This window comes from Erythrolamprus reginae, chromosome 1, assembly GCF_031021105.1.
Source record: "Erythrolamprus reginae isolate rEryReg1 chromosome 1, rEryReg1.hap1, whole genome shotgun sequence".
NCBI lineage: Eukaryota > Metazoa > Chordata > Lepidosauria > Squamata > Dipsadidae > Erythrolamprus > Erythrolamprus reginae.
This window is the reverse complement of record NC_091950.1, coordinates 410,758,289-410,771,963: the sequence shown is the minus strand read 5'-3', so window position 1 is coordinate 410,771,963 and position 13,675 is coordinate 410,758,289. Positions and strand designations below refer to the sequence as shown.

Below are 13,675 nucleotides of genomic sequence, written 5' to 3'. Positions count from 1 at the left end.
GTTTTTAATAGGAAAGTGAACACAAGAACAAGGGGACACAATCTGAAGTTAGTGGGGGAAAGATCAAAAGCAACGTGAGAAAATATTATTTCACTGAAAGAGTAGTAGATCCTTGGAACAAACTTCCAGCAGACGTGGTTGGCAAATCCACAGTAAATGAATTTAAACATGCCTGGGATAAACATATATCCATTGTAAGATAAAATACAGGAAATAGTATAAGGGCAGACTAGATGGACCATGAGGTCTTTTTCTGCCGTCAGTCTTCTATGTTTCTATGTTTCTTTATCTTGACACTCATGCCAATAATAAGGGTTTTTAGTTGTTTTAGTATTGGATTGTTACATGCTGTTTTTGTCATTGTTGTTAGCCGCCCCGAGTCTACGGAGAGGGGCGGCATACAAATCCAATAAATAAAATAAATAAATAAATAAATAAATAAACAAGTATTTTTAACATTCTGCTGGAAATATGCAAGTTGAACAGGTGTGTAATACCACTTATGATCATCTTCACAAAGCAAACCACAGAAATACCAAAGTCAGATTGTAAGGACAGGCGGTTTCACTTACTAACAATTAAATGATTATTTTCTTTGTGGTCACTAAACGAGGATCAGTTATATCCTAAAGACTAGGAGTATTGAATCACAAAATTGGAGAGCGGCAGAGACAGACCACTCCCTATTATTGAATTTTTGTTTCTCTCTCACTTTCTGCCAGGCCTTTCATTAAACTCAAAGAGAATGGAAAGTCAAATATTTCCCGTTCGTCCTCAAGCACCAGCAGTTTCAGCAGCACCGCAGGAGAGAGTGAAAATATGGAAGAATACGAAAGCCTGGTAAGACAACTTCTGCTCTCCGCTCTTGATTGATCTGAGGTGGCAAAAGCTTCTGAACAGCGTTGGGTTTCACATTATGTTACTACCAGTTCACTCCACATACGCCTGATCGCTTCATGTGCAGAGCGCCAGGTTCGTATGCGTGCCTGCCTTCGGCACATGCGCCCGGCCTTTTGTGCATGCACTTTGTTCACACAAACACCTTCTACGCATTTTAATGGAAACTGCAGTTTAATGTTTCCAAATGTAAAATAATGCACTTGGGGAAAAGGAATCCTCAATCTGAGTATTGTATTGGCAGTTCTGTGTTAGCAAAAACTTCAGAAGAGAAGGATTTAAGGGTAGTGATTTCTGACAGTCTCAAAATGGGTGAATAGTGCAGTCAGGCGGTAGGGAAAGCAAGTAGGATGCTTGGCTGCATAGCTAGAGGTATAACAAGCAGGAAGAGGGAGATTATGATCCCGCTATATAGAGTGCTGGTGAGACCACATTTGGAATACTGTGTTCAGTTCTGGAGACCTCACCTACAAAAAGATATTGACAAAATTGAACGGGTCCAAAGACTGGCTACAGGAATGGTGGAAGGACTTAAGCATAAAACCTATCAGGAAAGACTTAATGAACTCAATCTGTATAGTCTGGAGGACAGAAAGGAAAGGGGGGACATGATCGAAACATTTAAATATATTAAAGGGTTAAATAAGGTCCAGGAGGGAAGTGTTTTTAATAGGAAAGTGAACACAAGAACAAGGGGACACAATCTGAAGTTAGTTGGGGGAAAGATCAAAAGCAACATGAGAAAATATTATTTTACTGAAAGAGTAATAGATCCTTGGAACAAACTTCCAGCAGACGTGGTAGATAAATCCACAGTAACTAAATTTAAACATGCTTGGGATAAACATATATCCATCGTAAGATAAAATACAGAAAATAGTATAAGGGCAGACTAGATGGACCATGAGGTCTTTTTCTGCCGTCAGACTTCTATGTTTCTATGTTTCTATGCGACTGGCCTCCAAAAACGTGCCTAAATAGAATGAAATAGAACCTGGGCAGGTGGGCCTGCCCACAATTTCTGCTACCAGTTCGAGTGAACTGGTTTGAACCAGCTGAATACCACCTTTACTCCTGAAGCAAACAAAACTCTTTTAGCATACAGTGGTACCTCTACTTAACAACGCCTCTACTAAAGAACTTTTCTAGATAAGAACCGGGTGTCCAAGATTTTTTTGCCTCATCTTAAGAACCATTTTCTACTTAAGCACCTGAATTCCCAGGAAATTTGAGAGCGACATGAAGGCCTGGCCAGTTTCCTGCCACTCCCTCTTTAATCCCGGCCATCTCGGGCTTTTCTGGGTTGCTAGAGGAGCCTTTCGGTGGCACCTAAGGAGGCTTTGGCAGTCCAGAGGGAACAAAGCATTTTCCTTTCTCTGGGCGCTTAGAGAGGGAATAACCTCTGTCAGCACCCAGAGAAAAGAAATGCTCCCTTCGCTCTGGGCAGCGACTGTCCTCCTCTTCTTCCTCCTCCTCCTCTCACCCAAATTCCAATCTTTTATTTCTTTCCTAATGGGTTTGCACGCATTATTTGCTTTTACATTGATTCCTATGGGAAAAATTGCTTCTACTTACAAACTTTTCTACTGAAGAACCTGGTCACAGAACGAATTAAGTTCTTAAATAGAGGCACCACTGTATTATGCATTTTTTAAAAATAGTATCTTTCTCCTCAGCGCCCCTTCATAACTCCTTCTGTTTCCTCTTATGTCTGTCAACCCCACCAGGGTGAACTGATTAGGACATGTAGCTCCAAACATGACACCTTTAAAACTTGTGGACTTCAACACCCAGAATCCATCAGCCAGGATGTCTGGGTGAGAGGTTCTCGAAGTTGAAGTGCACAAGTCTTAAAGATGTCAAATTTGGAAACCCTGACTAGATATCAAACTGCTCTCTACATGGGGATATCTTTCAAGAATGTTCGGAAACTTCAACTTGTCCAAAATGCAGCCGCGCGAGCAGTCTTGGGCCTTCCAAGAAATGCCCACATCTCACCATCACTCCGCAGACTGCATTGGCTACCAATTAGTTTCCGGGCACAATTCAAAGTGTTGGTTATGACCTATAAAGCCCTACATGGCACAGGACCAGATTATCTCCGAGACCGCCTTCTGCTGCACGAATCCCAGCGACCGGTGAGGTCCCACAGAGTTGGCCTCCTTAGGGTCCCATCGACCAAATAATGTCGGTCGGCGGAACCTAGGGGTAGAGCCTTCTCTGTGGGAGCCCCAGCCCTCTGGAATCAACTCCTCCCAGAGATTCGCACTGCCCCCTCCCTCCTTGCCTTCCGAAAGAGCTTAAAAACTCATCTTTGCTGCCAGGATTGGGACTTTTAGATCTTCCCCTGACCACTGAACGCCTTAAGTATGACTGCTGAATGTTTGGTTAATAAGTTAATTGTTTGATTAATTTTTTTTCTTTTAATTGTTTTTAAATTGTAGTATTAATTGGATTACATTATTGTTCTGTTTTTTATATATGCTGTGAGCCACCCCAAGTCCTCGGAGAGGGGCGGCATACAAATCCAATTAAATAAATAAATAAATACTGTATTTTGGGGAGTATAAGACGCAGCAGAGTCTAAGATGCATGTTAGTTTTGAAAGACAAGGAAAAAATTTCTGCTTCTGCCTCACAGCAATTTGCTTCACAGCAAACAGCACAGATGATATACACTGTTTGATGTGTATTTCTGTGTATGCGTGCGTGACCTATAGAATTAGCAAAAAAAATGGAGAAATGTACATTATGGCAGTATATTAATGCCAGAAAGTTTTCTTAAATGTAGTTACACTAACTCCTCCCAATTATTTACTAAATAGATCTACTCTAAACATGACTAAAGTTTATCTCAGCTGCCTTATCTTAATACTAAAACAGGACACTGGACATTGTCAGACTATACTTGTACTGATGGTGTTAAAATTGATGTGGCTTTATCTATCTATCTATCTATCTATCATCAATCTATCTATCTATCTATCTATCTATCTATCTATCTATCTATCTATCTTTTCTATTCTATCTCTCTCTCTCTCTATTCTATTCTATCTATCTATCTATCTATCTATCTATCTATCTATCTATCTATCATCAATCTATCTATCTATCTATCTATCTATCTATCTATCTATCTATCTTTTCTATTCTATCTATCTATCTATCTATCTATCTATCTATCATCTCTCTATCTATCTATCTATCTATCTATCTATCTATCTATCTATCTATCTATCTATCTATTTCCTCTCAGAACAGAATCACCTCAGCCGCATCTGACAGCACCATTTATACAGCAGCCAATGAGAGGCCAAGGTTTTCCCACTCAGCAACTGAATTGAATCCAACCAATTAGCGGCTGCAGTGGCAGCTACCAATAGCAGTGGTTCTCAACCTTTCTAATGCTGTGACCCTTTAATACAGCTCCTCACGTTGTGGTGACCCCCAACCATAAGCCTAGTGCCCATTCTCCCAACAGAGCTTTAAGCTAATTGGCAGGAAGATCAGATGGATACCCCTACTGTAAACGTCTGATTGGTTGGATTGTAAAAATATGTTCCAAGGCGCCAGAATACAAGCTTTAGTTCCTAACACCAGGGGAAATTTGTCTTTTCCCATGGTCTTAGGTGACCCCTGTGTAATGGTTGTTTGACCCCCAAAGGGGCCCCGACTCCCAGGTTGAGAACCACTGTTATAAAGGTTTTGTTTTATTTTTATTTCATTTTTTGAAAAATGTATTCTGCACAAAATGTATTCTGGACTCCTTTAGGAGAAAGGGTGGCGTGCAAAACTAAATCAAATACCAACACTTTTTTTTAATTTGCAGGGCAGCCAGTCCTCAACAGCATCGCCATATAAGCAAGATGTATTTGTTTACAGTCCTTCCCAAAGCATCGAGAATCCAAATTTAGCCTCGGCCTCAACCCCCGTTATTATGAGCCGGAGCCCCACTGGTGAGTTTGACTAAACCTGGATAAGCTTTGTATGACATCACTGGTGAAGGTGATACTCAACAAGGGTGACTTATCATTGTCTTTTGGAATAAGAACTTTGTAGTCTAGTCAATTACACTGAGATTTCCTTGGTGGTCACCCATCTAAATATTAACCAAACCCATCCCTGCTTAGCTTTCAAAATGGAGATAGTTATGCTTCAAATACAAGCAAAGCACACTACTAACCAAAGCATACAAAACTTTTGCCAGACCAATCCTTGAATACAGTTCATCTGTCTGGAACCCACACCGCATTTCAGATATAAACACTCTAGAAAATGTCCAGAGATACTTTATCGGAAGAGCCCATCACTCCTCCACTTTCAACCGAATACCCAATGCAACTAGACTTACAATCCTAGGTTTAGAAAGCCTAGAACTATGCTGCCTTAAACGCGATCTAAGCATAGCCCATAAAATCATCTGCTACAATGTCCTTCCTGTCAACGACTACGGCTTCAACCACAAGAACACATGAGCACACAACTGATACAAACCTGATGTAAACCGCTCCAAACTCGACTGCAGGAAATACGACTTTAGTAACCGAGTGGTTGAAGCATGGAACTCACTACCAGACTCTGTAGTATCATCATCTAACCCCCAAACGTCACTCTTAGACTATCTACTGTTGACCTCTCCCGATTCCTAAGAGATCAGTAAGGGGCATGCATAAGTGCACCAGCGTGCCTTCTGTCCCCTGTCTTAATGTTTCTTTTTATTTTTTTTACCAGTATCACGTATATGAATATTATTGTATCTTTACATACCCCCAATATGTACTTCACAAAATAAATAAATAAATAAATGAATGAATGAATAAAATAAAGTAAAATAAAATAAAATAAAATAAAATAAAATAATAAAATAAAATAAAATAAAATAAAATAAAAAATAAAATAAAATAAAATAAAATAAAATAAGAATAGAAGGCCATCCAAGGGTCTTTGGCCACCTGAATGCTTGCCAACCCATATATCAAAGCCATTCAGATAGTTGAATCTTACTCCTGATATAACAATGGGCAATATGAGGACTTCTGGGAGAAGCAGAGCGGAGTGGATTGGACCAGCCAGGAGTGGGATTTGGGGGTTCTCCGAACTGCACAGAATCTTAGCTAGAGGTTCTCCCAAACCCCCGTGAATCCCCAGCAGCCCACTCCTCCTCATTGTCTTGGTATAGTCAGGAGGTTTCAAGACTTGAATTTGACTGGCTGGCACAAAACTTTGAATTGAAATTTAGAGATTTTTCCAATAAGAAAATCTTTGCAGGTACCTGAAGATTCCTCCCCCTTCCCCTTTATTAAGTAAAGAAGAGGGGGGTTGTTTTAAAAAACATCTTGTATGTATGTGTCGTATGGTTTTAAATTGCTGGGGGTTTAGAGATGTTTTATTTTAATATTAGATTTGTTTCTCTGTTATATTGTTTCTATTGCTGTTGTGAGCTGCCCCGAGTCTTCAGAGAGGGGCGGCATACAAATCTAATAAATAATAATAATTAATAATAATAATAATAATAATAATAATAATAATAATAAATTGTTAGATTTTTCTTACTATTTTCCCTTAAATATTCTTTCTTGCCATTGCAGTCTACTGAGTTACATTGAGTAAATTAATAAATCAAGCAACCGGCTAACCAATTTGCTATCCCTACTTCCCTCTTCTCTTTGGCTGACACCTAAGAGGTGTGAGTGAGTGAGTGAGTGAGTGAGTGAGTGAGTGAGTGAGTGAGTGAGAGAAAGAGAGAGAGACAGACAGACAGACATAGACAGAGAAAGACAGAGAGCAAATCTGAAGCCGATACATGACATTACATATATGTATGTAAAGGTATTGCCACGAACAAGTGTATTCTTAATCATTCTTAATCATTGAATTCTTAATCATTGCTGGGATTTTCATTCTTTTAATTGATATCGGTTCTGAATCTGTTCCAGCAGATATAAAAAGCAGAAATTCTCCGAGATCAAATCTAAAATTTCGCTTTGATAAACTTAGCCATTCAAGCTCCGGCCCGGTAAGTAAAGATGGATATAACTGTTTTCCCTTAAAATCAGGACAAGGACATTATTTGTTTACATTTCCAAGCAGGGGAGTGTGCCCCACTATTTGAGAAGCACTGCCTTAACTCAAAGATGTTTCTTTGGGTACCATGTGGCTGCTGTCCATGGCTTCTTTAAAGAGACCTAGATAGATGGAGTCAGGGGCTCACCTGTTGCCCTCCAAATAATCTTTTCCACTTTGGATTTCATGAACTATCTCAAATGACATAGTTAAATAGATTGCCACTGGAGTCCTGCTTATTTTTTTTAAGCCCAGGAAAAAGTAAGAACTGATGAAAAAAAACAGAGTAATGAGAAAATAAATTCTGGTAGGTTTTGAAGTATTGTATTTTTCAGAGTATAAGATGCACCTTCCCCCCATCTACAGTAGTCCTCTGCTATATTGCGCTTCACCTACTGCGGCTTCACTTCATCATGGGTTTTCAAGAAATATTAATGAGAAAAATCATTCGCGGATCTTCGCTGGTTCGCGGGTTTCTGAGGAAATCGATCGGCAGATTTAAACAGCCCGCGGAACTCGACCGGCAGGTTTTTCAAAAAAATAAATAAATCTAAAATTGTAAATACTATATTTAAATACTGTATCTAAAATAAATACTGTGTGGGAAGGGTTTATAAACACTTAAAACAATGAAAACTTACCAAACAATTACAATATAAATACTTAAATAAGTACTATCAGTCGATAAATTCCCCATCGCGGATTTCACCTATCGCGCCCGGGTCTGGAACGTAACACCAGCGATAGGTGAGGTCTTACTGTATCCCTAAAAGAGAGTGAAAATTTGGGTGTGTCTTATATGCCTAATGTAGCTTTTTCTAAGCTTTTCCTAGCCCTAATGAGGTGTTAACGATCTTACCAGCTCTTACCTGCTTGCAGGGTTGTTTTCATTGCTATTCCCACTGGGAAAAGTTTTTTTCAGCCCTAATAAGGTGCTAACAATCTTCCCAGCTAGCAGAAGGCTTGTTTTCATTCCTACTCCCTCTGAAAAAGTTTTTTTAAGCTCTAATCAGAGGATAAAATAATGTGCCAAAGTTGGCCAGACTAAGGATGCTAGCCAGATTGAATGCCTGGCAAATAGATTCCCCCCACCCCCTACTTTCTTCTCCCCAAACTAAGGTGCGTCTTATACTCCGGTGTATCTTATACTCTGGAAAATACGGTATTTACAGTGCAAGATCTGTAAACCAGTGTTTCCCAACCTTGGCAACTTGAAGATATCTGGACTTCAACTCCCAGTATTCCCCAGCCAGCAAATGCTGGCTGGGGAATTCTGGGAGTTGAAGTCCAGATATCTTCAAGTTGCCAAGGTTGGGAAACACTGCTGTAGACCCTTGTTCTATTCTAACACTGATAGTAAACTGATCTATACTGCTCAAAAAATAAAGGGAACACTCAAATAACACATCCTAGATTTGAATGAATGAAACATTCTCTTTGAATACTTTGTTCTGTACAAAGTTGAATGTGCACAACAGCAGGTGAAATTGATTGTCAATCAGTGTTGCTTCCTAAGTGGACAGTTTAATTTCACAGAAGTTTGATTTATTTGGAGTTATGTATTGTGTTGTTTAAATGTTCCCTTTATTTTTTTGAGCAGTTTAAAAGAAAGTTAGAAGGAAACAAGGCTGTGATAAAGGATTTGTAGTTATTGTTATGCCTGGGTGTATATCAGAAAAGGCAGGGGATTATAGGAATTGTAGTCTGGCTGATGTAGAGGGTCGGATGAGATTATAAACATGCTTATATATTTATCAGAACATGTTTCCTTTGTTCGCAGACTCATTAGCTGAAGAATGACCCCTAAGGACCTGTAAAAGGTAATTTATATTTAGCCCAAGGTTTATAATAATTTTAATGCCCAGTCTTGATGACAATAATGATAGGCAGGATATTTTTTCAGTGGGTATAAATTTTTTTATTATGATTGTTATGCGTCTTTGACAGTTACAAACCGCACAACGATCAGTTGCAGTTTTTAAAAAAAAGGCAAGACGCTGGTTTGGACTGCAAAGAAAGACAAAAGAAGGGCTTTAATCACAAAATTGGGACTGTCCTCATGCTTTTTTTTTGGTCGCCCCTCTATGAACACAATTTTGCAATGATCTCACTAAAGTGGCAGGATTTGAATACTTGATCTATTTTTCCCCCCAACATGTTTGGCCGAGATGATTTTTAAAAAAAAATTAAAACACCCACCAAATACAATGGTATCTCTACTTAAGAACACTTCTGCTTACAAACTTTTCTAGATAAGAACCGGGTGTTCAAGATTTTTTTGCCTCTTCTCAAGAACCATTTTCTACTTATAAACCCAAACCTCCGAAACTGTAACCGGAAAAGGCAGGGAGAAGCCTCCGTGGGGCCTCTGTAGGAATCTCCTGGGAGGAAACAGAGCCAGAAAAGGTGGGGAGAAGCCTCCTTGGAGCCTCTCTAGGAATCTCCTGGGAGGAAACAGGGCCTCTACTGTCCCTGTGATTTCCCCAATCACATGCATTATTTGCTTTTACATTGATTCCTATAAGAAAAATTGCTTCTTCTTACAAATATTTCTACTTAAAAACCTAGTCATGGAACGAATGAAGTTCATAAGTAGAGGTACCAATGTACATTGAATGCACAGCTGTTTCATAGTTTGATTCATCGGCTAAATGGCAAATGCCAATCCTGTGACAATTTCATTTTTTTTAAAGTTGCTATTTTGCTGCCAAGAATTTCAGCAGCCAATCTTGAAGGTGGTGGTCATTGGTGTTATAGGTCCGCCGGGGGAGGGGTGGGGGAACCTGGTCATTGGAACTTCAAATCTGTGTCTGAGATTTTTTGGGGGGTGTTTGTGTCCATCATAACTTCAAATCATCGCTAAGGACTGTCTGTATTTAAAAGTCTGTAGAGAAGCTCAGTCATCCAGGGTTATCCCAAAGGTGTTTTTTCCAGGAGGCAACTGGGTTTTGTTTTTTTCTTTAAGGAGTGTTGTGGTTGTATCACTGCCAAATTCACAGATTTTGAAGAGGAGGAACTGGATCCATTTGAGTATCATAGGCCGATGTGGCTGTCAGAGGAATCAGACAGTGAGGCTGAGGAAGGGATAGAGATTGAGGGTTCTGCAGAGAATATAGAACACCCACCTAGGGCCTAGTCTGGGTCTGATGAGGAGGGGAAGATTATGGATCCTATTTTAGATGCAGGGGTGAGAAGAATGCGTGGGAGACAAGAACAATTACACAGACATAGAGGGGGGCCTTGAAAACTGCTGTGCGCAGTGGGTAATCACAAAGTGTTTTAAAAAGGGGGGGCTGAGAGGTTCCCTTTGCAGGAAATCAACGTTTATACCTACAAGAGGGAAAGAGCAAGTTCAGAGTTTTTCCCCCTCTCAAATATTGCTGCAGTCTTGAAAAAATATAGTTTTGAAAAGTCTGTGAGTATTTCTGCTTCAGCCAAGCTAAAGGTTTAAAGTTACAACTCTGTTTTGGAACAGTCCTTATCAGTTTTGCCGCTGGCTTTGAATTTGAAGTTGACAGACATTCTTTGCTTTCAGTTGTGGTTTTCAACAAGTTTGCTTGTACAATAGACTATTATACTTCCCAACTCTGTGTCTGGGTATTAATGGGGATTTAATTGCTGATTGGCCGGCGAGTCAGACAGAACAAGGAGGACACAAATAAACCTCTAAGTGCTTCAAGGACTCTCTAAAAGGATGCAAATGACCAGATGTCTGCAAGGAATATAAATCCTTCCATTCCATACCATCTTGTCAGAGCTGAAGAAGCTTCTTGGATGAGAAGAGAAACACACACAAAAACACACACGAAAATCTAGTTTCCTCCTAAAAAAACACTTTTGGGATTTCTGCATTTAACTAACCAGGATTTCAAAGCTCTCCAAAATAAAAAGACCTCCAAATATATTGTGGTAGTGAGTTCCATTAATGGAGCCTATTTGAAAAGCCATATTAGCTTAATGGCTTTCAAAGCCTCTTTCCAAATGTGTGTTTCGTTTTTGTTTTTTTTTAAACCGGGCTATTCTTTTTTTTTAAAATTAAATATACTTTATTAGGTTATATATTAAAAAAGGAAAATAGGGAAAAGGGGATGGGAATACAAAAAAGAGAAGGGGGGGAGGGGGTAAACAGTATTTTTATACAGCGGCTTATATATATTATTGTATATACATTCCAAATATTTGTCTATATGTAAATATTTTGTATTCAATATTCTTATTTGGATAATCTTATAGCTGTAGTATTTAATAGTCTAAGAATAATGTGGAAAGAAAAGGTAATTGGAGGTGGGATAGAAAAGGAAAGAGGGAAGAAAGAAGAGAAGAAGAGAGAGAGAAGAAAGAGAAAAAGAGAGGAGGGGTAGTACCTGCAAACTAGCAGGCATTTGGATTGTGACGATTTAGTTTGATTATTGCTTGTTATTTTCGTTAGTGAGAAGTAATTGTAGGTTGTGATATTAGTAAGTTACTAATATTTATCAAGTGGATTGAACTCAGACAAAGATTGTATTGATTTTAGTCCGAATTTCTATTGTGTATATCTTTATAGAATAGAATAGAATAGAATAGAATTTTATTGGCCAAGTGTGATTGGACACACAAGGAATTTGTCTTGGTGCATATGCTCTCAACGTACATAAAATAAAATATACATTTGTCAAGAATTATGTGGTACAACACTTAATGATTGTCATAGGGGTCAAATAAGCAATGAAGAAGCAATATTAATAAAAATCTTAGGATATAAGCAACAAGTTGCAGTCATACAGTCAACATGGGAGGAAATGGGTGATAGGAATGATGAATAGAAGTGCAGATTTAGTAGAAAGTCTGACAGTGTTGAGGGAATTATTTGTTTAGTAGAGTGATGGCGTTCGGGAAAAAACTGTTCTTGTGTCTAGTTATTTTGATTTATATTAAGGGATTTTAATTAGTTTTTGTTTTATTGTCTTTAAAGTTAGATAACAATCTGAACCATTTCTCCCAGGCCTTGTAGAACTCTGAATCATTTTTATTTTGAATTTCCATTGTTATTTTTGATAGTTCGGCACATTCCATAATTTTACTAATGATGTAGGTATGAATGGCCTCCAGCCTAATTTCTAATTTTTCTTCTTCTCCCATCTTTTTGTAGGACATTTTTTGTTTTTTTGTGTGTGTCATTTTAAACAGGGTGGGATGGAGGACCGTTCGTGTCAAACGACTGCATCCCTCCACCACATCAAGCTCCATAGCCACCCATGGATTGCCCTTCATCCGAGCAGTTCATTCCATGAAACTAGAAAAAAAGAGATCTCTTCATTGGCAACCATCCATGCTTTATCCCTCTGCAGTGGAAAGATGTCCCACGGAAGACCCAAATTGTCCACCACGTACCGTAGAACTGAATGCGCTTCTGTCTTTTTTTTTTCACTTGGTCGATCAACAGATTGGTAACGTAGCTGTTGAGCTTGAGATCCTGAGTGCTGCTTTAGGGGTCAGTCTTTAGACGTTGATAATAATGATGATGATGATGATGATGATGATGATGATGATGATAATAATAATAATAATAATAATAATAATAATAATAATAATAATACAGTGTTCCCTCGATTTTCGCGGGGGATGCGATCCGAGACCGCCCGCGAAAGTCGAATTTCCGCGAAGTAGAGATGCGGAAGTAAATACACCATTTTTGGCTATGAACAGTATCACAAGCCATCCCTTAACACTTTAAACCCTTAAATTGCAATTTCCCATTCCCTTAGCAACCATTTACATTATTACTCACCATGTTTATTTATTAAAGTATATTAAAAAATATATTTATTAAAGGCAGACGAAAGTTTGGCGATGACATATGACGTCATCGGGCGGGAAAAACCATGGTATAGGGAAAAAACCCATGAAGTATTTTTTAATTAATATTTTTAAAAAACCGTGGTATAGACTTTTCGCGAAGTTTGAACCCGCGAAAATCGAGGGAACACTGTAATACCAATTATTATTATTATCATCTCTTTTATTCATTAAACATGAAACTCGGTCAACTGAACATTTTAAAAAGTATCACATATACCCCTGACTGGTGCTAATGGTTGACACCATATGGCGTCGCAGTTGCAAAAATGGAGCTGCGTGTGTAGCTTCAGCTGATTGGCATGCGTGCGCATCAGTGCGAGATTCGGCTTCTGTGCACGCGGCGGAAGCGAAATCTTACGTGAAGATGTGCGTGTAAGTGAGATTTTGCCAATTCTCACTGATTTTTTGCTTCCGCACACGCGTGTAAGCAAAAATATCAGCAAAAATCGTTAAAATCTCACTCGCATGTGCAGAAGCTAAATCTCGTACCGACACACACATTGCACGCCAGACGTGCGTATGCCCATTCCGGTCAATGGGAGCAATCCGGTAGCACTGGCAAAGAGGAACTCTCCCCTGGTTCATATGGGTTGCTGCCAGTGTACTAGATATCAGCCAAGTATCTTCTTAAAATATGATGTTCCAAGTAGCAACGTTTTTGGCAGTTCCACTGGGGTTATTGCAGGAAGGTGCAATTTCTTGATGTGTTTTGTGAAATTCTTCGACATGGTACCTGTTATGCCGGGCTTCACATTAGAAGCCCCAATTAAGTCAGGAATGTAAATTCAAACGCACATGCTGTTGTAAAGTAAACAGAAAAGCAGTTTATCCAAAATAAAGCTGTGCACATGCACTTTAAACTGAGCAAATTAGCT

At 39.0% G+C, this 13,675-nt stretch overlaps 1 protein-coding gene across 1 annotated transcript in view; it reads left to right on the top strand.

Annotated features, from left to right (window-relative positions):
• Positions 1-12,140, top strand: part of RAP1GAP2 (RAP1 GTPase activating protein 2) — a 263,765-nt gene extending 251,625 nt beyond the window's left edge. The window contains exons 20-24 of the mRNA XM_070735240.1: positions 723-840; positions 4,726-4,852; positions 6,833-6,912; positions 8,740-8,779; positions 12,091-12,140. Of these exons, the coding sequence (XP_070591341.1) occupies positions 723-840; positions 4,726-4,852; positions 6,833-6,912; positions 8,740-8,748 (334 nt within the window). The 3' untranslated portion in view covers positions 8,749-8,779; positions 12,091-12,140. The remainder of the gene's footprint in view (positions 1-722; positions 841-4,725; positions 4,853-6,832; positions 6,913-8,739; positions 8,780-12,090) is intronic.
• Positions 12,141-13,675: the final 1,535 nt, after the last annotated feature.